This window comes from Hypomesus nipponensis, chromosome 3 (assembly GCF_054491055.1).
Source record: "Hypomesus nipponensis isolate SF chromosome 3, ASM5449105v1, whole genome shotgun sequence".
Classification (NCBI taxonomy): Eukaryota; Metazoa; Chordata; class Actinopteri; order Osmeriformes; family Osmeridae; genus Hypomesus; species Hypomesus nipponensis.
The window spans coordinates 14,497,232-14,519,169 of NC_140363.1; the positions used below are offsets into that span (position 1 = coordinate 14,497,232).

The window sequence follows — 21,938 nt, forward strand, 5'->3', positions numbered from 1 at the left end:
AAGTATGACAAGGAACCTTGCAACTGAATAATTCTGTAAGGCTTTATCATAGACAGGAGCCGTTCTGGATAATGCAGATATTGCTGCTCGACAGGAGTTCTCAGTTCATTCTATGTGCTGTTAAAAGATGTATTCTTCAACATTTGAGTCCCTCAAGCATTCTACAGATCTACAAGATGGCTTGACAAAGCCCCTGTGTGGGCTTACGATGTTCTTTCTCTCAACCGTGACAGATGTGTTATAACACCCCTATGAAACAGCATGGGTGAACAGAAACCAGTGGACAAGAATGTTAAAGCAGCCCGGTTCCTTCCTGTCCAGGTATCGGGGTATTTATGACAAAAAAGGCCTACAGCTGCCCCCTCAATACACAGAAATACCTCAGCCGTATCAAATTCTGTCTCCAATAGAATGTCAGTATCAATAACAAAGCGTTAAGCATGGAAAATGTAGGTAAGCCCTTGGGAATGGTTGGAGTGGGTTAGGAGGTGGGTTTGGAGGGTGGGATTTGGGTGGGAGTGAGTTGAGTCTTCAGATATAAGTACAGCAAAGGCAACAGCCAAGTTATATAAGATGAAGGATTCAGTTTTAAACCCGATGTTACGCACCCTTTGCCCCACTCTCTCCAAAGGAATTCCCCTGTGACTGTAGGCTAAAACCCCACCTCATCATGGACGAAAACATTACTCGTCCACCACCACCATCTTAATAATCAGCAGTAATTTGAAAATAGCAGGCCTTTCAAGCTTGTCCTTACCCCCTCCGCCTTCTCCACCCCCACCAATCTTCCCTCCTGTCTTTCCCCCTTTTCTTCCCCTCGGCCCTCAACTTGAAAAGACCAGAGTGCTCGTTAGCAAGATGATAAATAATGACTGTGCCTCAGAGTGGAGGAACTGGAGAGAGAGATAGAGAGAAAGAGAGAGATAGATAGATAAAAAAGACAACCAGACAGAGGTCTCCATGGACACTCTCTACCTCTTTTCACCACATTAAAATGCTGTTGGTTCTCTGATTCTCTGTTCTCCGAGGTCCGGCTCATATCAAAGGCTTGCTGGCATGAAGCAATCGTTTCTGCGTCTGAGTACAAGGCAGTGCTAAAAGTAGGCAGGCCGAACCCTAACCAAAGCTGTCAGCGGGCCTGCGTCACAAAGGCTGTTCAATCCACCCTGTTGAGCTGAGGCCTGCTCGTGTGACGTAGCAGAGAGACTGAGGTCACTAGCCTGCTGATGATAGTGCCGCGGTATTTTGTTAGCACGTAAAACAACCAGTTGAAAAGAAAGCCCTATCACCAGGGGGTAAAGGTATGATGGTAACGTCATTTTGCAACTTCTCTGAGACTCATTAAACACATTGGCACATTTCATGTCTTTTTTTTGTGCTCCTCTTGTTGGAAGCCTGTCGCTTCTTCTGTTTAGATGGGTGAAGAGTGTTTCACTAGTGTAGGAGAGTCACCAAGCCAGTGGGGCTTGGTGGTGCCGGGCTTGGGGCCGGACTTGTTGAAAAATCCATAAAATATTCTAGTTTTTGTGGCGAAATCTGGCTTGTAGAAAAGGGAGGGGGGCCCCGCTTCTGCTCGTGTCGTGTCTTTCTCAGAACAAATTCGACAAGTTTACCTGTTTTTCTAGCTTCTCAGTCCAAACAGCAATCTAGACTATAATTATCAGCTGTTATAAAATAGCTGTATTCATTCTACGTCATTGTGTTTCTCCACAAGGAGGTTATTTTTAGGCTAGAGACTTCATAGTGACAGAAAATAATAGTAAGTGCTCAAATGTTTATCCAAAGAGAGGACTTTGGCTGATCTCCCAACTCAGTTTCCTTAATTGACGTCATTTGGGAAATCAATAATCCAATGTAATTTAAGTGAACCACTAGCTTACATTGTTTCTGTTATTTTCACCTAATGTGTGTGTAATAGTAACCGTTTTTCAAAATCAAAGTTTGGGTTTTGTCCAAACATGTCCTAACCTTGTTACTTTGTAACATCTCTTTCCTAACTTGACATGTATTTAACGACCCTCTAGAAATGCATGAACGGTAACATTTTGCAGCTGTTAAAAAAAGCACTGTTTTGGCAGCATGTGTGGGTTAAAGGAATAATATGAGTTTAATTTCATGATCTTTAGTTAATTGGTAACTCTTCAACATAGTCCAAGTAGTTCTATAATGTTGTCTAAGCATAAATAAATGCTTTTATGGTGAGCTTGGCCTAATTAACAACCAGCACAGCTGAAGAGGCAAATGATGGGTCTTTAAGTTACATCTCCTGGAAAATAACTCAATCACCATTCCTGTCTCAGCTTCAGTTACTGGGAACTGGATGCTTTCTCTCTTTCTCACTCTTTTCCCCACACACACCAGAACACACATACACTGACTACCTTGCTATCCAACTCTAATAATGTGCAGACTAATCTCTCCTACCAGTGAATATCCCTACCTGTTTGGATCCACTCTACACTCATTATAGCATACCACTCAGCATACCAACCATGGGAGCCTAGTCTTCCTGCTACGAGCCTCGTAGTAAACATGAAATATGCCTTTCTCTTCCCCGTCTGTCCTTGTTGTCCAGTCTGAGAGAAAGTGAGGTCTCAGGAGTCAATGTAAGCTTTGTTAGAAGAGCTCTCTGGAGCATCTTGTCCCCCTGCTAATAGAATCACTCCCTTGGCATTACAACTGCAACTAATGACATTAGGACCTGCTGACACTAATCTGAACTAGTTAGACGAGGCCAGGCCAGGCGTCACTGGGCCCATGGTGCTCAGGCAAGCTTTACTGACCTGGGGTTTCACCCTTGGGTGCATGATAAGTGCCGAAACAGCATCTGCTACTGGAAGAGATGGGCCACTACAAGATTGAGTGACCACCTCTCTGTCAAACTTGTCATGTGCTGTCATATCACACTTCAAGACTTCAAGACACAAAAAAAACGAGATATGACCAAACACAGGTTCATTCTTTTGGCTGACGGTCTTTTTTACCATCATGAGTGTCTCATTAAAATGTGTCCTTAGCCTTTGTATTTTTTTATACTGTAGAAGCTAGGCCATTAAATCCCTTCTATCTCTCCCTGTCTTCCATCCCCTTTAGACAGGGTCTGAAGAAAATCAAGAGTAAAACAAACATTGATACTGGCTGCTTCTCATTCTGCTTCCCTTGTGAACACTGTCAAACTTTAAGCCAGGATGTTTTTCAGAGGAAAACTTTAAACCACAACTTGGCAATGCAGAGGCGTAATTGAAGACACAGAACACTTCATGAATAATGACTCCACTGCCCCCAACACTTAGTTTCTTATTATTTATTGTTAATAAGCTTCCAGGGTTTTGCGCAGAAATGTAGAATGCATGTTTTTGATTTGCCTGGAGAGCCAAAAACCATCTAAATGGAACAAAGACCTCTTTTGTTCCACAAACAACCGCAATGTTGAATTGCAAAAGGAAAATGATTACCATGAATTTTGAAAGAAGAAAGTAAAAATGTACTGGAAAGATCCAAGCATGGCTGGCATCGTAGGCATCTTCAATAAGACAAGTGCACCTCAAGAATATAAAGCATACAGGTTTGGTGAAATGGTTTCCCTTCTTGGTTCCTCTCTCTTCTGAGCCATGAACTGCCAACCTCTGGTCAGAGCAGTATAGCCTGAGCATAAATCATTGTTGCCCCCCAACACTGCAGGCTGAGGTATAATGGAACTTGTTCAAGCTCTTGGAGATCACAGACCACATACCCTGCTCTTTACGTCAGTGTGTGAGTTTGTCTAAAACAGTTGGATTTTCAGTTGGTCAAGGGGCACATCTGTTAAGTCGGTTGGTTGCATTCTTATTATGATAACAACTGATCATGTTTCCAGACTCCGGAGTTGAAGAGCAGGGACAACGCTAGATGCCACAATGGTCAAAGAGTATACAATGTAGTAGAGAAAACTGACATGTGGAGCTTGAATGTGCTACAGCAAAAGTATCCAATCGGAGCTACCTCTACTGTTAAACCCAGAATTTCCAATGTAGGAATCCTTCATGTTAAATGGATGAGGACTAAGATTTGTCTGTGTGTTTCTTAGAAGGCTAGCTTTTACATGGAAGCTGCTCCTATGCGATTTTTTTATACTGTATAGGTAACCATCCTGAAAGAAACTTAGTGTCTCCTACATTAAACACAACAAGTGGCCTGACGTGGGGACCAGAGTAAAAACTGCAACTGTGTGACCGCCATTTCAACTGACAAAACCACCATTGTTTTTCTCTTTCTTTCCACACAGGGTCAACAGACGATCAGCATTCCACAAGGAACAAACAAGAAATCAACACACTAACAGGCAGTCAGACATCAAGAAGCACCATCAAAGAGTCCCTCATAAAGAATGTCTTTGAAAGAGAGAAGGCGGAGGTGTTAAAAAGAGTGAGAGATAGAAATTGGACAACGCCCTAGATGGCGCCAGCCTGATGCATCCCAGCACTACTGGTTTGTTGTGTAAAGTCCTGCTGCTAACAATCACAGCCAAATCAAACTGAAGGAAACAAGCCTGCTGGAAAAGAAACAAAGACGCTCTAAAAAAAACTAACTGTATGATAACACAACAGGTCTCCACGTGGGTTCAATGGAAAGAAGTTCTACTGAAAGGTCTGAGTGGAGTGTGCCCAAGTGCTTCCCTAAGCCTGCCAAACAGTTGTCTGAATCCTCACAGTGTCACACAAACACGTCTTTGTTCCCAATATCAAATGAAATGAAACTTCAAATTTGATTTTACACAGGCACTGGTTGAGACGGCTTCCACTTAAAAGTAACAGGGTCCATACTGGTTAAGGTTAGAGGGATTCACAGAGCGTGTCTGGCACGGCAACAATGTGTAGAGACAGAGCTCTCAGTAGTCTGGTGTCTGACATCTTAGAAAGAAACCAGTTATTCTACATCTGACCAAGTCTGATATGACGTGATTTGTAACAATCTTGGAGGGATCAGGGGTGTTTATTTTCTTAGTTAAACTCTGTTGTGGCAGCCAACCAAAACCACGTCTACAAATGTAGTTTGTGAGGGTTGAACCGTAAGAGATGAATGTTTACAAGACAAATCGAAAAAGCATGGAGCTAAAAATGAGAACAAAACCATACCTCATGCATACTTACAAAACCATCTTTATTCAAAATAACAGTTTTGACAAAGCCACTTTCAGGCACTATTACAGCAATGTCCTCCCCAGTGAATCCAGCACAGTCTCAGACGTACACCAGTGAACAAAACGGAATAGGAACCAACCCATTCTGCTCTATCACCCTCTCTCTCAATTCTCTCCTCTGTCCCTAATCCCACCCACTTCCCCACCCTCTTCTTCAGCTCTGGAGCCCCACTGAGCTCTCTGGGGAGCCCAGCACAGCCTCCAGCCTGCGGGCCCTGACAGGAGGCAGCTGGTCGTAGGTGGAGAAGCCCAGCTCAGAGTGCTGCTCGGGCAGCTGAAACAGCAGCAGGTGGCCTCTCAACACCTGGAGACAGGAAGGGAGGGTGTTAAAAAACGAGGGGGAGAGCGGGAGATACAACAGGAGGGTACAATCAGACACTTAGGAGGAGGGAATCAGCGGAGGGTTTGGAAAAGGAGAAAAGTGGGGTCGGAGGGGTGAGGGTGGGGTAGAACCAGAACAAGGTAAGGAAGCCTGTCTAGACCCCGGGAGAAAACATGGAGTTAGAAACAGGGGGGGGGGGGGAGTGGAGGAAGAACACTCAGAGAAAGACTGAGCTTGAGGAGAGCTAAACAAAAGGGTGGATGAGAGGAGAGGGAGAGAAGTGAAGTAATGTCAAATTGTTGAGGTGAAACGATGTACAGCTACCTTGTCAGTCAGGTAGTGGGTTTTTCTCAGCATACTGCGTCGAGCTGACTCCACCTGCTGCGGTTGGGAGACATACAGGCAACATGACGGCTATAAATTGGAGTATGCCATCTGTAACCACACACTAAAAGGTCACTCAGCAGTGAGTCATAAGAGAGTGCACGTTAATGCACGTGCACCTGTGTGTTCGAGTGAGTGTGTGAGTGAGTTATGTGTATGCTTGCATGTGTATGTGTGTGCGAATGTGTGTGTTGTCGTATGTCTGTGTGAGTGTGTGTGTGTGTGTGTGTGTACCTGTGCGGCTGCATCCTGAGAGAAGATGAAGAGGTTGAGGTGCGACAGCGCCACCACGTAGAGGACAGGACACCAGCGGTACTGCAGGGCTCCTGTCACCAGAGCACGGAAGTATAGCCGGAGTAGAGGCAGGGAGTCTTCAGGAGGAGAGGTGAACCTCTCCAGAGGGAGGGACAGCTGAGAAAACCAGGCAGACAGTCAACCTATTATCTAAGTGTACAAGTATTATATATGACATGTATACAGCATATTTCTATGTAAATATATCTATATGTTCCCATGTTATACTTTCACATGGCTCAGGGGTTGGTCTCGTACAGAACAAGAGCTAAAGAGCGCCACCTAACGTCGACTGGGAGAACGTTTTTGTTGCTTCAGTTTATAGCTCTCATCAAAAAAACATGATCCTAGTCCTGGTTGGTATGGTTACCTGTTCCATGGAGACCCCCAAGGAGCGTAGAAGCCCTACGTGCTCCCCGAAAACCTCCAGCCTCATGGTGGCGCTGTAGCGTCTCTGCAGGGGAAGCAGCACCATGCAGCCAAACAGAGGGTCTCCAAAGGACACAGCCTCATACTGGGCCAGCAGGGCCGAGTACAGGTCCTGGAAGGAGGCCAGGCCCGGAGGGGGGGTGTTGAGGTCCAGAGTGTCCAGCCTGGAGGGCCTGGTCAGCAGCCGCAGCAGGGCCCAGCACAGCCTCTGGACCGGCCGCTCCAGGAACAGGTCGCTGGAGCAGAGGAAGACACAGGCCAGCCGTGCCAGTTTGGCCACGGGCGGGACCACCTAGGAGTGGGGGAGCCAGGGGGACAGGGGAAAGGGTCGCTTAATTCAGGGTGAGACTCGTGCGCGCCTGCTTCAAACCCTCTGCGTCCTAGAAACACGCCAAGACGTCCTCAAACCCATCTGTCTCGTGCCTCTCCTCCACACTTCCCCGGACATGCGACTCTGCCCGCTTCTTCTGCATCGGACACGCTTACTCAGGGGGAAGTGAACAGGCGCACACTCGAGGGACAAAGGGAAAAATAATATTCTCAAGGACTCTTTGATGTGCATTTCCCTCCCTCCCTCCCTCCCTCCCTCCCTCCCTCCCTCCCTCCCTCCCTCCCTCCCTCCCTCCCTCCCTCCCTCCCTCCCTCCCTCCCTCCCTCCCTCCCCTCCCCTCCCCTCCCCTCCCCTCCCCTCCCTCCCTCCCTCCCTCCCTCCCTCCCCTCCCTCCCTCCCTCCCTCCCCTCCCCTCCCCTCCCCTCCCCTCCCCTCCCCTCCCCTCCCCTCCCCTCCCCTCCCCTCCCCTCCCCTCCCCGTCTCTCTCCTCCTCCACTCACCGTGAGCACCTCCTCCCTCCAGACCTCCAGGAGGAGCAGCCACTGCAGACAATGTGTGACCGACTGCAACGCCCCCTGCGGTAGGTCCTCTACCTGAAGCCCTCCTCCGCCCACCACCCCGGCCCGCTCGTACAGGCTGACCAGTGGCAGGTATGGCCAATCGGACGGCAGGGTGGGGCCAGAGAGCTCCGGGAGGAGCTGAGAGGTGATCGACGTGGTGCGGCCCAGATGAGCATCGCGGGAGGTCAGGACGGAGGGCTCCAGGTGGCCTAGATGGGTGAGGTAACAGCCGCGGAGGGAGGGCATCTGGACACAGGCCTCGCGCAGGAGAGAGCCCACCTTCTGCGGGGAGGGAGAGGAGGAGGAGGGGCCCGCCTCCTGGAGATGAAGCTCAGCCAGCTCTGCAGCCTCTGGACCTCCACTCTGTCCCTCTCTGAAACAGGAGACAGAAGACTAAAGTCTGGATGGGATTTATTATCGCCGTAGTAACGTACTTTCGAAACCCAGAAAGAAGGGCCCCGACTGCAGACCTTCCTCCTCCGGCCCCTCTTATCTAGGTGTAGCTGCAGGCGGTCATACATGCATTCATTCAGTCATAGTCACAGCCTGGAGTCTGAGGAGAGAGGTCCGGTCTGAGGCAAGCAATACCTTGCTATCCCGGATGTTGAAATATGATTTTTTTGGGCTGCAATCATTTTACCACCAATTTTTTGGGCTCCAATTCTTTCTGACTTTTTACCTCGAATTTCACCATTCTTATTAGAGCAGCCTGAATTTCTGAAGCTGAAGCAGACACAGAGCAGTAACTCACGGTATGAAGTCCTTGTTGAAGATGATGGTCGACAGGAGCTCGTGTGCTAGGAACTCGCTGCCCGGCAGTAACCATGGTAACAGGACCAGCGCCACCTGATGGAGCAGAGGGGCGTGTCTTGCCAGCTCTGGATCAGCAGGCACCTGGGAGGAAGCAGACACAGAACAACACAGGAGCATGGTCACCGTGGCTTGTGTGTTACAGTACTGTGAAAGTCATGTGTATTTGTGTGTGTTAGGAGGGGGTCAGGGGCGTGGAGGGGTCAGGGGTCAGGGGTATGACATACCAGCCTATGCGCCAGCCTGAGAAGCAGGTAGAGGAGCTGGTGTTCGTGGCGGAGAAGCCAGGCGCTGGCGTGGGACAGGTGAGGGGGCGTGGCCCTGCTACAAGCTTGTAGGTATACCAGGACACTGTCCAAGAGCAGGAGAACACTAAACTAGGGAGAAAAACAGAGAGAGAGACAGAGATGGGGAGGAGAATAGCCAGAAAAACGATAGTTTCACAGTATATGACACACGATTCTAAGGTTTTACTTAAAGAATACTCATTTAAAACTTAACTTGGATGTTGGACTTAAGTTGGATAATATACGTAGATGGTCAAGAGCAATCAGATCTCCATTCTACCTTGTGGCTGAGGCCTTTGTGGATGCCAGTGAGAGCATCCAGGAGGTAAGCCAGGGCGGTGAGGAGAGGGAAAGGGGAGCTGGAAGCAGCTAGCCCCAGACGAGCCGTCCATCCTGAGCAGCCCAGTGCAGGCAAGCTGGGGGGATTCTGAGGGCCTGGGCAGGACTGGGGGTTGCACACCACTGAACAGGACCTGGACCGCCCACAGACATGTAAGGTCAACCGAGAGACACAGACTTTCGTATGCTTGAAGAGAAGATGGTAGCCAACACGTGACTCACTTGAGGTTGTTGATGAGGCCCTGCACAGCCTTGTGGGACAGCAGCGGGAGGAGCACCTCGGATGTCATCTGCTCCAGCTCCTGGAGAGTGTCCACTGGGCGGAAACAGCTCTGACACACGGACACAAATACATTTATTAAGATGCTCGAGTAAGGCCTACGGTGTGTGTGTGTATGTGTGTATGTGCATGCATGCATGTGTACTGCTTGCATGCCAGGTGTATGTGTGAGCTTGTTTTTGCATGCGTGTGCAGCTACCTGTCCAGACAGCTGGGAGTAGTAGGCCCCCAGGTAGAGCAGGTATCCAGGTAGCAGGGTGAGACAGCTGGGCCTCTGAGCTGGGTTGTCCAGCTCCCTCACACAGCCCTTCAAGAGGCCCAGCACCAGGGGCTGCAGACCCGACACATGACCCCACGACACTGGGGGGGGCGGGGGACACTCGGCACCCTGGGAACTGTAGTGAACAGAAAACTGTTTACTGTGTGACTCTAAAGACAGAACAGGATGTAAGGGCTAAGGGTCGATGTTGAGGCCTGTTTGGATAAGGCCACAGGAGAACCTGGAGATGCCAGGGAGAGATAAATAGGGTCTAGAAGTTGAGATGGAACAGGGTCCACACTGAGAACCAGGGCTTACCTCACCAGGCCAGCCTGCAGCTCCTGGTGGCAGCCGGCAGTGTGTGTGACCTGGGTGAGCAGGGTGACGAGGGCCTGGGTCCTCTGGAGCTCCAGAGCCAGCAGGGGGTCCCCAGGGGGCCGAGCATGTTGGCCAGACTGAAACACCCTCACCAGGACTGGGTACAGGTCTCTGGGGACACAGGAGAGGTAGGTACACATTTTATTAAATAAACACAACCCTTTAACATGACCCTTTTTACATAAAAACAGAAGATAGTATTTGTTCCAAGTGGTGGATCGGCTACAGATTTACGAAGAAGTCAAAGTATTACAAATCTGGCGACAATCTCTTCACAGTTCAATGTACAGTGTATGTTTCACTGTGTGGTCCATGTGTGTTGCTGTGTGTCCCTCACATGTATGTGTTGGTGGCTTGTCCATAGCTGGCAGCCACAGCCCAGAGCCTGTATGTTTCTGTGGTAACCCTGAGGGCCTCCCCCTCCTCCAATAGCAGCGCTGCGGGGTCAGGGGTCAGGAAGCGGGACAGACGCTCCCGTGCCCCCAGAGAGTTCAGCTGGTGAAAGCAGAATGCAGCGCAGGGTTGACGTGGGAAAACAAACATAAAGGTCATGTTCCCTCGCTGATAACAAAGCCCTGTGAGCATACTCACCACCCTGGCACAGACATTCCTCCCGGAGGTGGACAGGACACGGAGCAGCTTCACCGCACCGGCCAATGGCAGGCCATACACGGAAAGGGGGAGGGGCAAAGTGGGTGTGGACCATGAACTAGGAAGGAACTCTGACATCACAGTCTCCATGAGTCGAGGGCAATCCAGCACCTTTCCACATCACAAACAGGAAAACACTGCTTATACACAACAACATATATAAACAAAGAAAAAATTGACCCATGTCCTAAGTGAACTGAATATACTCTAACAAATGGGGTTAGTGTTTTTAGTTGGATTGTAAACAATAACATATTCTGTTACAAGGACAACCAAGTGGAAGGTTTACAGTCGATGCATTTCCTCTCTGGTTCGGGTTGGTGTTGATGGCCCGCTGTGTATGAACAGCTAAACGTCTGAGCTGCCATTGGCTGGTTGTACCTGGGTGGCAGCAGAGGAGGAGTGGCGTGCGATGCGGGTCAGAACCTCCAGCAGGTCCTGGACCACCCTGGGAGCAGGCCGGACCACCTCCAGGATGTAGCGAAGCCTAGGGAGCAGCTTCATCCGTAGCAGGCCCTGGGAGGGATCGAGAGAGAGAGAGAGAGAGAGAGAGAGAGAGAGAGAGAGAGAGAGAGAGAGAGAGAGAGAGAGAGAGAGAGAGAGAGAGAGAGAGAGAGAGAGAGAGAGAGAGAGAGAGAGAGAGAGAGAGAGAGAGAGAGAGAGAGAGAGAGAGAGAGAGAGAGAGAGAGAGAGAGAGAGAGAGAGAGAGAGAGAGAGAGAGAGAGAGAGAGAGAGAGAGAGAGAGAGAGAGAGAGAGAGAGAGAGAGAGAGAGAGAGAGAGAGAGAGAGAGAGAGAGAGAGAGAGAGAGAGAGAGAGAGAGAGAGAGAGAGAGAGAGAGAGAGAGAGAGAGAGAGAGAGAGAGAGAGAGAGAGAGAGAGAGAGAGAGAGAGAGAGAGGGAGAGAGGGAGAGAGGGAGAGGGAGAGGGAGAGGGAGAGAGAGAGAGAGAGAGAGAGAGAGAGAGAGAGAGAGAGAGAGAGAGAGAGAGAGAGAGAGAGAGAGAGAGAGAGAGAGGAATGATTACAAAGCTGACCTCACGTCTTGAACCGTAGCAAAGGTGAGAAGACTCTGCAGATCAAAAGCGACGTGAACAGACACGGCAACGTTACAATCTCTGGTCACCTTGACGACATCGTCACCGGCGACATCGTGATCAGTCTTTTTCTCCTCCTTCTCTTTCGGCGTCTCTCTGAATCTCTCCTCCAGCCCCTCGTCCTCCTCATCCTCCTCGTCCTGGGCGGAGGGCAGCAGGGGGAAGCAGGCCAGGCCGTGGAGCCAGGAGAAGCTGCTGTCCGCACAGTCCTGGGCGGAGGAGCACAAGGGAACAGGCACAGGCAGAGGAGAGGCAGAACCACAACAGAGGTGTGAGCGAAGAACTCTCCTACACCCATTCCACGTCAAGATGGCTCTACGCTCTGATCAGACTTCTGGATGGACGAGGAGGTAATGTCATCCAGCCTCAGCCTGAAACCACTCTGCTTAAACGTGTCACTAAGAACTGACATTTGATATAGACGCCTCTGTCTTCATGGTCTGTACATATCTGTGGTCTGTTTGTGTCTGGTCTGTATGTATGTGGTCTGTGTTCTGTTACCTCATCCTCAGAGGACACCAGCAGGGCTCTGAGTGCATGCACAGCCGCTGACATCACTCCCCCCACACTGTCGTCCAATGAGAAGCGGAGCAGGAAGAGGAGGCCGGCGTCGAGGAGAGTGGCTACCATGTTGCCCCGGAGAACGGACACGTAGTCCCCCGCACGCGCCTACGTGTTAACACACACACTTTAACAAAAAGGGGTTGAAGCACTGACATTCCACGTGGCTGTGTGTGTGTGTGTGTGTGTGTACCTTGTTGAGGATGTGAGCCAGCGTGTTGAGAGCCAGGCTCCTCTGCTGGATCACCTGACTGCGGGACAGCAGGAAGAGCTCCTGGAGGGAGTAGCCGGCCAGCTGGGAGGGGGGAGGGGGCGGGGGAGATAGAGGAGGACATCAATCAACACAAACCACCTGGCCAGCTGAGAGCATGAACAAGGGACTATGGGAAGGTGCCAGGTGCAAAACTAGCACAGTCCCAGTGTTGTAGGCCCTGTTTGAACTTCTGTTTTTTCTTTTTAGACAATGGAGAGGTGGTCCAGTGCTGACCTCTGGCTCGTCTCCATGGTGATGCAGCCCTAGGTGAGTGGGCAGGTCCTGGGTGGGCTGGATCAGGGTGCCAGCGAAGTCAAATCGTGCCTGCATGGCCTGTCGCACACATAGAAACTGGGCAATTATGTCTCAAGATAAACCCAACCTCCCATCATCATAACACAACCACACCTTTCATCAGAAAAGACCACTGGCTCCTGAGTCTGGGATACAGATATATCAGCTTTGGATACTACAGGCACAAACCAGAGGATTACAAAACATAACATTTAAAGCACAAGAGTTTAGTGCATGAAAGCTAAGCTCTAGGTTGTAAGGGCTATAACATTGGGTTTAGTGAGTAGGGCCTAGGACAGGGGGTTAAGCTTGGACCTTCTTGGTGCCTCTCTTGCGGGGGGCGGGCAGGTCTCTGGTCCACTCCAGCTTGTCAGGCTCCAGCTTGTCCATGTGGAGCCACTCCTTCTGAGGCCGCACTGGCAGATCCTCCACTGGACAAACACACACACATTACACTCACACACACATTACACTCACACACACATTACACACAGGAAACAGATCCCAAACCGTCGGGGAATAAACCCAACCCTGTCAAATTTTTAGCTTTCAGCCAGTTCTACAGACTTAACATCAGTCTCAGTTCCCTAATCAGTGTCATCAGTTGTCTGTGCAGCAGATGCTGGCTGTACTGGGGACGCCAAGATGCTGAGCTGTGCTGGGGACGCCAAGATGCTGAGCCGTGCTGTCCGAGCAAGAGGTTTACCCAGAGTAAACCTGCAGGCTGAGCATTGAGCTGCAGCCATGCCTGCACAATAACCATCCTTCTCCTACCCAGTCTCCATCCATCCTATGCTGCTCCTCGCTTATTACCCTGAGTGAATGTGGCCTGGCTCTAACCACAACCCTGGCCTCAGCTCACTGCTAATTAGACAGAGTGGAATCAATGTAGGTCCTGCTCCAGTATTCTAGTCACGCGGCCAACCAGCACTTCCTACTCTCTGCAATAATAAATTAGTTGTATTGGTAAAATAAATGACAGAGCACTCAGATTAAACACAAAATACACCATCTTAACCTGCTGCCCATACTACCTTGACCAAAGCAAGAGGTTGTCTATGCTATAAATGTCCTTTAATTATATGAACTAAATTGGTGCATCGATAGTTAAGTGTTGAAACAGTGGCAAACGATGTAACAGTTTTATCGGCCTGTTAAATGCAGAGGCAGGGAAAGAGTAAGAAAGAGATGGAGGGGAAGGAGTGCATGTTGGCAGTCATCCAGGGGTGCTTGGTTGGCTGGGCTGGATAGCGCAGACAGAGCAAGCTCTCTATCTCACTCTTCTTTAATGGTGCTGGCCAGCACAAATGTTTTCTACTGGTAAGGACCTAAGAAGTCTCTTATTACGTCCTAATTCCTATGCGAAGGACAAGGCCTGTACCTGCAAACTCCCAATACGATAGATCTGAGAATGACACCAGAAGACTAAATAGGTCAAAAAGCAATACAAACAGATCTGACCACTCCCCAACTTGAATCTCAGAAATACCCTCTCTTCCTACTCTGCCCAGTCTCCAGATCTCTCATATGTCTCTTGTAAAGATGATACTCAGCTCACCATCGTACCTGTAATTGGAGGAGTCTGTTCTTCATCGCCCTCTCCCTCCTCCTCCTCCTCTCTCTCCATCTCCACCTCCACAAGGTCATGTTGTGGTGCTGGAGGTCGTCTCTCTGAGACCAGGCCCTCCTCAAGGCTCTGCCCCCTGGCCTGGTCCCTGTGTGGGGCCGAGGACAGGGAAGAAGGGGGCTGGGGTGGTGTGGAGGACGACAGAACTTTCTGCTTTCCATGAGACCTCACAAAGTCCACCAGCTTGGGATCTGAGAAACAGAGTGATCATATAAATCTAAGACACAGATAAGTAAACAATCCAAAGCACGCTGTAGGCAACATTTACTACTAGTCAGGACCTGCTCTAAAAGGCAGAGCTAGTCCACTCACAACCTACCAGTATGATCAAAACGTACTGTGAATCAAGGGTTATGATCAAAACAGTGTTTGTACCCCAGACTTGCTGTCCATATCTATTAAGTACTTTGCCATGAGTAGAGTTAGATCTAAAAGATGTTCTCCATGAGGTTCTCCATGACGGTAGACTAAAGTGAAGAGTCAATTTCATACTTCATCTGTAGACATCAATCTGTGTAGGGATGCAATGCTCAAATTGTAATTGGACACGCGTGAAGACAGATAAACAGTAAGACAGGGTTCTGAACCTACCCAACTGGGCCAGCAGTTTCTTTTGCTCTTCCATGATCTGGCTCTGGGACATGGCCTGCAGCTTGGACTGGTTCTCCTGGTGGATTTTCAAGGTCTCCACCTCCCCACTGGAGACCCTGAGACTGTGTCCTGACACCAACCTGGAACCTGCTTCTACCCCCGACAGCCCTGTAGAGAGGGAGTACACATCAAACTAGAATGATTTGATCTGTACATTTTAGCTTCGGGAACCTATGCAGCAATTATAGGCAGCTTTGGATAAAAGCTTCTGCCAAATGAATATGTCATAATAACAGTACTTACTGTCCATCTTATAGGGGGGGTGGTCTGTCTCCATGGCAGCCAATGCAGGGAGATCCATGTGCTTGGCAGCAGGTGTCTGAGTGCTGACTGCTCCCCTGCCTTCCTTCAGTCTCTGGGCTTCTATCTGACGGGCGAAGATGCTCCTCCTCCCTCCTCCAGGCTGGATGGGCACCTGGCACAGGTAGATTATAGTCTTGCAAGCTGCGACATATCGACCTGCTAACCATCCTGTTGAGGTTATTTTGCAGTGCCTGGTAAATGCAGACGATTCCTTGACTCTGACTACTAACATACTGTGTGCATGAGGTAACAATGAACAATTCCATACAAAAAGTTATTCAAAAGTATTTGAGCTCCTGCAATACCTGTTTCTCTGTGTCGGAGCGATGCAGGACTTTCGGGAACGCAGTGCCCGTGAACGCTGGTAGGGACACTGGAATGGCACTAGTATCCCTCTCCTGGAGAACACAGAGGGAGAGAGGAGACAGACTACATCTGAGAAGTCCCATGCTCATCACTTTCTGATGGAATAATTCCAATGAACCTGTCCTTTGGCCAATATATTTGAAACTTGATCCTGTAAAACTAAACTTTAAATTTTCCACAGGTCAAGGTAGCCGTATTTATATATTTCACATGAGAAACACATGACACAAGACACAAACCCAGACAGACACAGTAACTATGTGATGATAACAGTCTACTCACTACAATTCTCGAGAGAACAGCACTGATGTGCGTGTCGTGTCTGTCCAGTCTTTCCTCCGGGTCCTCGTCTTCAAAGTGGACTTTGGCGCGCTCCGCCTTGAAGCGAGACTTCTTTGGGGGTGCTGGGGTCAGGGTAGGCATCTCCTCTGGTAGATCTAGAACACAGAATGCAAGTCATGCTGTTAATGGAGGTAAAATACTAACAGAATAGGCTGTGACTTTGTTATAATGGCATTTAATGGCACTTTATGTGCGGAAGAATGATGATTACGTGTATACCAGCTATTGTGACTAGATCTCTCTGATCTCCTCCAGTCTCTTCTGGGCCTTCTCCTCCTTCTCCTCTTCTCTTGTCCGGCCTCCTGACCATCTTTACCGTGGAGGGGGTCCCCATGGCGAGAAACTGCTCCTGCTCGCGCAGGAGGTCCGCCTCCGAATCCGACGGCTTGGGACGCCGCAACATCCCCTTGGAATTTGGTACAGTTACACTAAAACGCACAAAAAAAACGTAATTGTCTGTAACCAGTATATACAAAATTAGTCTTTCAGAAATGCATACAATAAACGGCACCTTGTAAAATTTGCGCAGATAACTTTATGCACCTTAGCTGGATATCACTAGACAAACTAGATAGCAAACTGGCTGTAACAAATTGAAACTGTCATGATCGAACTGTGCTTCTAGCTCGAGAGATTATGACAGTTGTTCAACACCACAAGATCGTAGCTACGGCTAATTTAAAACACGTTAACGTCAGGGTATCGTATATTACGTTTGCTAGCTGTTAGTTTGAGTTTATTTATGCAAGAATTAGCTACTGTAACTAGCTTATTTGCTGTGGCTAACTTGGAGCTAGCTTGCTTGCTAGACAACTAAGCATTTAATTTGGGCTGAAGAAATCTTTCAATTCTAATCCGAACCAAATCTAATATTATTTAGCGAGACAACCCTACCAAAGAAACATTTAATTTAATTATTTGATACATTTCAAATACCTTAAATAAGATAGGTTATGTATTTGTAGAACGGGTACAACGTGAGACTCAGGCACACTGACTGGGGAAAGTGTTTGCTGTGACACAGAAAACTTCGCCTTCAAAATAAGGGTTCTCAGACTTCCTTTGATAATAGTCACTCGTCAGAATGTTCCGCGAAATGAATGAATGAAAAATAAAACACTACTAATAAATATATATATATATATTAATATCAATTAGATGTTTATACCAAATCAATCTCACGTGACCTTAGCAATTATGCCTTAATTTGCAGGACCATGGACAGCGTTGCTGGAGGCGCCAACTTGCTACGATGAATTGGCAGGTTATGGTGCAGAGTTCATCAAGTGAGAAACTACTGTTGATTTCTTCGAGGAAACTGAATCAACTGTAATGGTGCGTTATTTTACGAGCGGCCGATCCAGTTTATAGCAGTGACAAAATTCAAAGATAGTTTTCATTCATTCATCAGTTCTGCCTGACATGTATTATCCGGGTTTAAGACACCAGTATAGGCTAATGACTTTATATCAGAGCCAACAAAATATGTCATTCTGTTGGGGCTGTTCAGCTCACGTATGACCAGCTGGCCGCATGACACAACCTGCAGCGTTACAAACGTTTTATGTTGTAAAATCTCTGCGGTCAAATCGTCCCCGCCCCCTGAGAGGGTCCAAGTAGTGAGAGTGAACTGCATCTCCGGAACCGCGCTCCCTGGCACCGACCCAGCGGACCTGAGGAGTGAAGCGGAGAGGGAAACGAAATAGAAGACACTGAGACTGCTGTGTGGGTCCTGAAGTTAGGACTTGATTCTGCCATGTCAAAGCTGCAGCATGTTCTCTCTCGATCTGGAAAGTGATAGCACTGCGGAAGACACAGCGCTTGATACCCCCAACGATGGAGAGGAGGAGGAAGAGGAGGAAGAGGAACATGCGCCGACCACCGTCGAGGTGCAGGAGGAGGTGAGGTGACACACCGGTGGTCCCGATTTTCTGATACATTATTGCACTGCATTAACTGTGGCTGTTAGGACTGCACAAACATATGAAGACAGTATCATCCGTACAACTCATGATAGATAATGACCTGGTATTCTTTATCAATGAAGCACACCGTGATATGATAAACCAATAGGCTATCATGTGTGGTGGAAAGAAAAGGTGCAAATCAAATTGTCCAAGCAAGTGCCGCCCATTGCCCATGGGGATGAATTTGGCCTATATTGATTGTTTCCTATTGATTGAGTCTATTTCAGTCAGCTGAAATTCATCAGCTGAAATATATCCTACTGACTACATACATATGGTTCACTATATACAGAAGAACAGATCCTGCATCATCTGAGCTTGGTAGTCTGTTATTGGCTCCACCAGAATTGACTATGTAGGAAAATGTAATTTCATCCGACAACAGTTCACGTGCGACTGGGGAGAATTACAGTTTTGGAGTCTGTGACTAGCTATCTAATGACTGTCAGAAAGGCAGCCACTGCTAAAACAAGACCAGACCATAATTGCAGATGCCATCGATGGCATTAAGGCCTCTGGAATCTGGTTATGCCACCACTATCAATCATTGGACTGGAGGTGAATAAGGGTTGAGAGCGTAAACCCTAACTCTGTATGCAGTACTGTACGCATGCTGCTATGGAGTTCCTAAACCTCTTTAAGAACCACCAAATGCTTTAAGCAGATGTAATGCTAAAGTAGGATTCTGTTAATGATGTAATATGTAATACACAGTCTTAGCGTACAGTCATGCAATGTTGATTTTTACATTTTTTTAAAATAAATTTTGTATTTTGGACCAGGTTATTTGTGCTATGAAACAATGCAGAGTACATGTAACTATATTCTCAGAGGTCTGTGGATCTCTCTGCCCTCCAGTCTGTCATGTGGTAATTACTCTGATTCCATCTGGGGAATTGGCTGTGTGCAGCTTACCGTGAAATACAGCTCCTAGGACAGACAGTCAAATGACGCGCTTCTTTTAAATCAGGTCCCCAGAAGTAGAATACTACTGAGTTGTGTGGTTGTGGAGGTAGACTTAACTCTCTCCTCCAAAGTCAAGGTTGTTTTTGACATTTTGTTTGTATCACTAAGGCCTAGTGTTATCTTAGTCAGCTCTTTTTCTCAGGTCAGGATAGTTCATACTCTAACATACTTTATCTGTGAATCTCTTCACTGTGTGTGCATTAACATAGACCATGTTTTCGAAGGGCCCATGTGAGCTTTGTTGATTATTGATTGGATGATGTTGACTGATTGAATTTTCCAGTGACTGCCTCTCTGGTCAGGTACCCTAAATCTAGTACAACTGAAGAGACTGGGAAGAAGTTGACTGATGTTCAGACAGGGGCTAAGCACACAGTACATTTGTAACCAGCTGACTGACCCAAACTTGGATCAGGACATAGTATATAAACAGATGCTGTATAGTTAGAGTACCTCAAGGATGGATGCCTCTAGTGAAAAGAGAGAAATGGTTTCGCAGTCAGAATTGCAAATATGAGCAGTTTTGGGCTGGTGAGGAGTTCACCTGACACCCAGCAGATGGAGGGCAAAGAGGCTATGTGTTGGAAAATGACCCGTGTCCGATTCTGCTGTGGACTGATAACAAGAAGGACATTGTTGATTGTAACTGAGGCCCAATGTCAGAGGTTGTTGAACAAGTCTCATGGGAGTTGTAGCCTTGGTGCCACTGCCAAGCTCAAAACTGGGAACGTGTTCAAGACGCACCCAGAACAAAAGGAATAATCAGTAGCTCAACACAACGCTATATGAATTGCACTGAGATTAGCAGCTAAAGTCTATTCCATTTAATGTTGGAATGTTATGTTTTGGCTAATGATTTTAATGCTCTAAAAGTCATGATACTGATACAATGTATTTATTCATTATCTTCTCTCCCCCTCCCCCCATCCCCCATCCCTCCCGCTTTTTCTCCCTGCAGCAGCGGCCAGTGAAGCAGTCCCTGGGGGCGTGTGTTTGTCGGGAGTCCCACTGGCGCTGCCTGCTGCTCTCCCTTCTCATGTACAGTTGCCTGGGTGCTGTCACCTGGTGCCAGCTCACCAGCGTCACCAAGCTCAGCTTCGACACTTCCCTCACCTCCCTCCGGGGCTCGCCCGGGGACGGGGGGGGGCGCTCCATGATCTACCACGACAGCCCCTGCTCCGACGGCTACCTCTACATCCCCCTTGCCTTCCTTCTCATGCTGTATGTGGTCTACCTGGTGGAGTGTTGGCACTGTCGCGCTCACAGCCAGCTGCAGGTCAAGGCGGATGTGGACAGCGTGTACGAGCGTGTGCTGCGGATGCGACAGGCCCGGCCTTGCGTGTGGTGGAAGGCCATAAGTTATCACTTTGTCCGGCGGACGCGCCAGGTGACCCGCTACCGTAATGGGGACGCCTACACCAGCACGCAGGTGTACCACGAGCGCGTCAACACGCACGTGGCCGAGGGGGAGTTTGACTACGCCCGCTGCGGGATGCAGGATGTGTCGCGGGAGCTGCGGGGGCTGGAGGGCCACCCGGCCACGCGGTTACGCTTCACCAAGTGCTTCAGCTTTGCTGGGCCGGGGCCGGAGAACGCCTACCTTAACCAGCGGGCGAGGTTCTTCTCCGAGATAGAGGGTATGGATGACTACATGGAGGCCCGGGAGGGGATGCAGCTGAAGAACGTGGACTTTAAGGAGCATCTGATCACCTACGTGGATCCTGACCACCTCCCCTGGTACACCTCCCGAGTAGCCTTCTGGCTGGCTGCTCTGCTCATGCTGTCTTGGCCTCTGAGGGTTCTGATGGAGTACCGTACGGCGTACGTCCACTACCATGTGGAGAAGCTGTTTGGGCTTGAGTACAGCCACAGCAGCCCCTCTCCCACAGACGAAGAAGTTCCCGTGAGGAACGGGGGTTGCGCTGGACTCCCGAGGGTGGACACACTGGACAGCACAGAGCTGGAGTGGCACATCCGCTCCAACCGCCAGCTGATCCCCAGTTACTCTGAAGCCATGCTTCTGAACCCGGACCTGGGGGGCTCTGGTTCTAGAACAGCCATCACTGCTGACGACAACACCACGTCCTCCAACTGCTTCCTGTTGAACGGCAGCCCGAGAGCACAAAGCTACGGGACACTGGTCCAGGACTGCGAGCACTGTAGCCAGCTGCAAGCCAGAGGAGGAGGAGGAAGAGCAGGAGGAAGGAGACGGACCACCACTAGCTCCAGCTGTTCCTCCATCTTCTCCCGCAATGCATTCCACTCACGCCTCTCCCTGGACACCTCCCGGTTCTCTCTGTGCCGTATGTACGGCTCTCGCCGAACCGTAGGGCTCTGGCGAAGCCGCAGCAGCAACCTGACGGACCGGGGGGCTGCCGGGAACGGGAACGGCTGTTCCTACTCCAGCCAGCTGGCCCTCACCGACAGCCCTCCCACCTACCGGGACGCACGCTTCTTCCCGGTGCTCCTAGTACACAGGCCGGAGAGCTGCGGCGGGGCCGATGGCACGGATGTACGCCGCTACTTTGTCCGGAGAGCGTCCTACTGCCTTGAGACTTCACTCTGAAATACAGACAGGCGCTGTGAGAAACATTGTGGACAGAGTACAAATACAACATGAAAATATTGTATGAAATATCAATGGTGCATCAGGCATTAAGATACAGACTGCCTTTTTGTGTCGATGTCTTGATTCATTTGTATGTGTTAAAGAAATTCACATAATTAGATCATAGAAAAATTACAACCCTGGCTGCCAATATTGCTTGACTGATGGATATCCTTGAGGTTGCAGCAAGAATAAAGGTTGCATGTTGGATTGATAAGGTATAGTAATAACTAACCCTAATTCTCTGATTTTGTGTGACTGTTGTAGCCAAAGGTGTAGCCTACATTTTGTCTGTCAAAGCTTTGAGTACAGCTGAGTACACTTAGAAACATAACTCATGGACCTTTGTATAAATTATAGATTCAATTGAACAGTTGATCCGCAAAACGTGAATGACAATGTAAG

The 21,938-nt window shown here is 48.9% G+C and overlaps 2 protein-coding genes across 2 annotated transcripts; one reads left to right on the forward strand and one right to left on the reverse strand.

The window, feature by feature from the left end:
* Window positions 1-5,120: 5,120 nt before the first annotated feature.
* Window positions 5,121-16,998, reverse strand: rpap1 (RNA polymerase II associated protein 1). Its single transcript, XM_084678231.1, has 26 exons — window positions 16,929-16,998; window positions 16,212-16,420; window positions 15,933-16,087; window positions 15,590-15,682; window positions 15,225-15,396; window positions 14,922-15,089; window positions 14,270-14,521; window positions 13,019-13,134; window positions 12,644-12,742; window positions 12,350-12,451; window positions 12,097-12,264; window positions 11,625-11,804; window positions 10,885-11,019; window positions 10,444-10,614; window positions 10,190-10,347; window positions 9,793-9,963; window positions 9,415-9,610; window positions 9,158-9,267; window positions 8,877-9,069; window positions 8,537-8,686; window positions 8,251-8,393; window positions 7,440-7,872; window positions 6,550-6,900; window positions 6,120-6,296; window positions 5,826-5,882; window positions 5,121-5,483 (listed from the first exon to the last, which is right to left on the reverse strand). Exons 2-26 carry the CDS (start codon window positions 16,393-16,395, stop codon window positions 5,334-5,336), a joined length of 4,284 nt encoding a protein of 1,427 aa, XP_084534357.1. The 5' UTR covers window positions 16,396-16,420; window positions 16,929-16,998; the 3' UTR covers window positions 5,121-5,333.
* Window positions 16,999-17,629: 631 nt separating this feature from the next.
* On the forward strand, window positions 17,630-21,912 carry LOC146299946 (transmembrane protein 151B). The gene is made up of 2 exons (XM_084678467.1): window positions 17,630-17,893; window positions 19,884-21,912. Exons 1-2 carry the CDS (start codon window positions 17,765-17,767, stop codon window positions 21,489-21,491), a joined length of 1,737 nt encoding a protein of 578 aa, XP_084534593.1. The 5' UTR covers window positions 17,630-17,764; the 3' UTR covers window positions 21,492-21,912.
* Window positions 21,913-21,938: the final 26 nt, after the last annotated feature.

Bases quoted from the DNA above. Each gene is read 5' to 3' on its own strand.
- rpap1 (XM_084678231.1), bottom strand. From the start codon at position 16,395: ATGTTGCGGCGTCCCAAGCCGTCGGATTCGGAGGCGGACCTCCTGCGC. The intron at 10,615-10,884 runs GTACAACCAGCC...TGATGTGGAAAG, and splicing joins CCTCCTCTGCTGCCACCCAG to GTGCTGGATTGCCCTCGACT. The intron at 5,883-6,119 runs GTACACACACAC...TCCCAACCGCAG, and splicing joins CTCAGGATGCAGCCGCACAG to CAGGTGGAGTCAGCTCGACG.
- LOC146299946 (XM_084678467.1), top strand. From the start codon at position 17,765: ATGTTCTCTCTCGATCTGGAAAGTGATAGCACTGCGGAAGACACAGCG. The intron at 17,894-19,883 runs GTGAGGTGACAC...TTCTCCCTGCAG, and splicing joins CCGTCGAGGTGCAGGAGGAG to CAGCGGCCAGTGAAGCAGTC.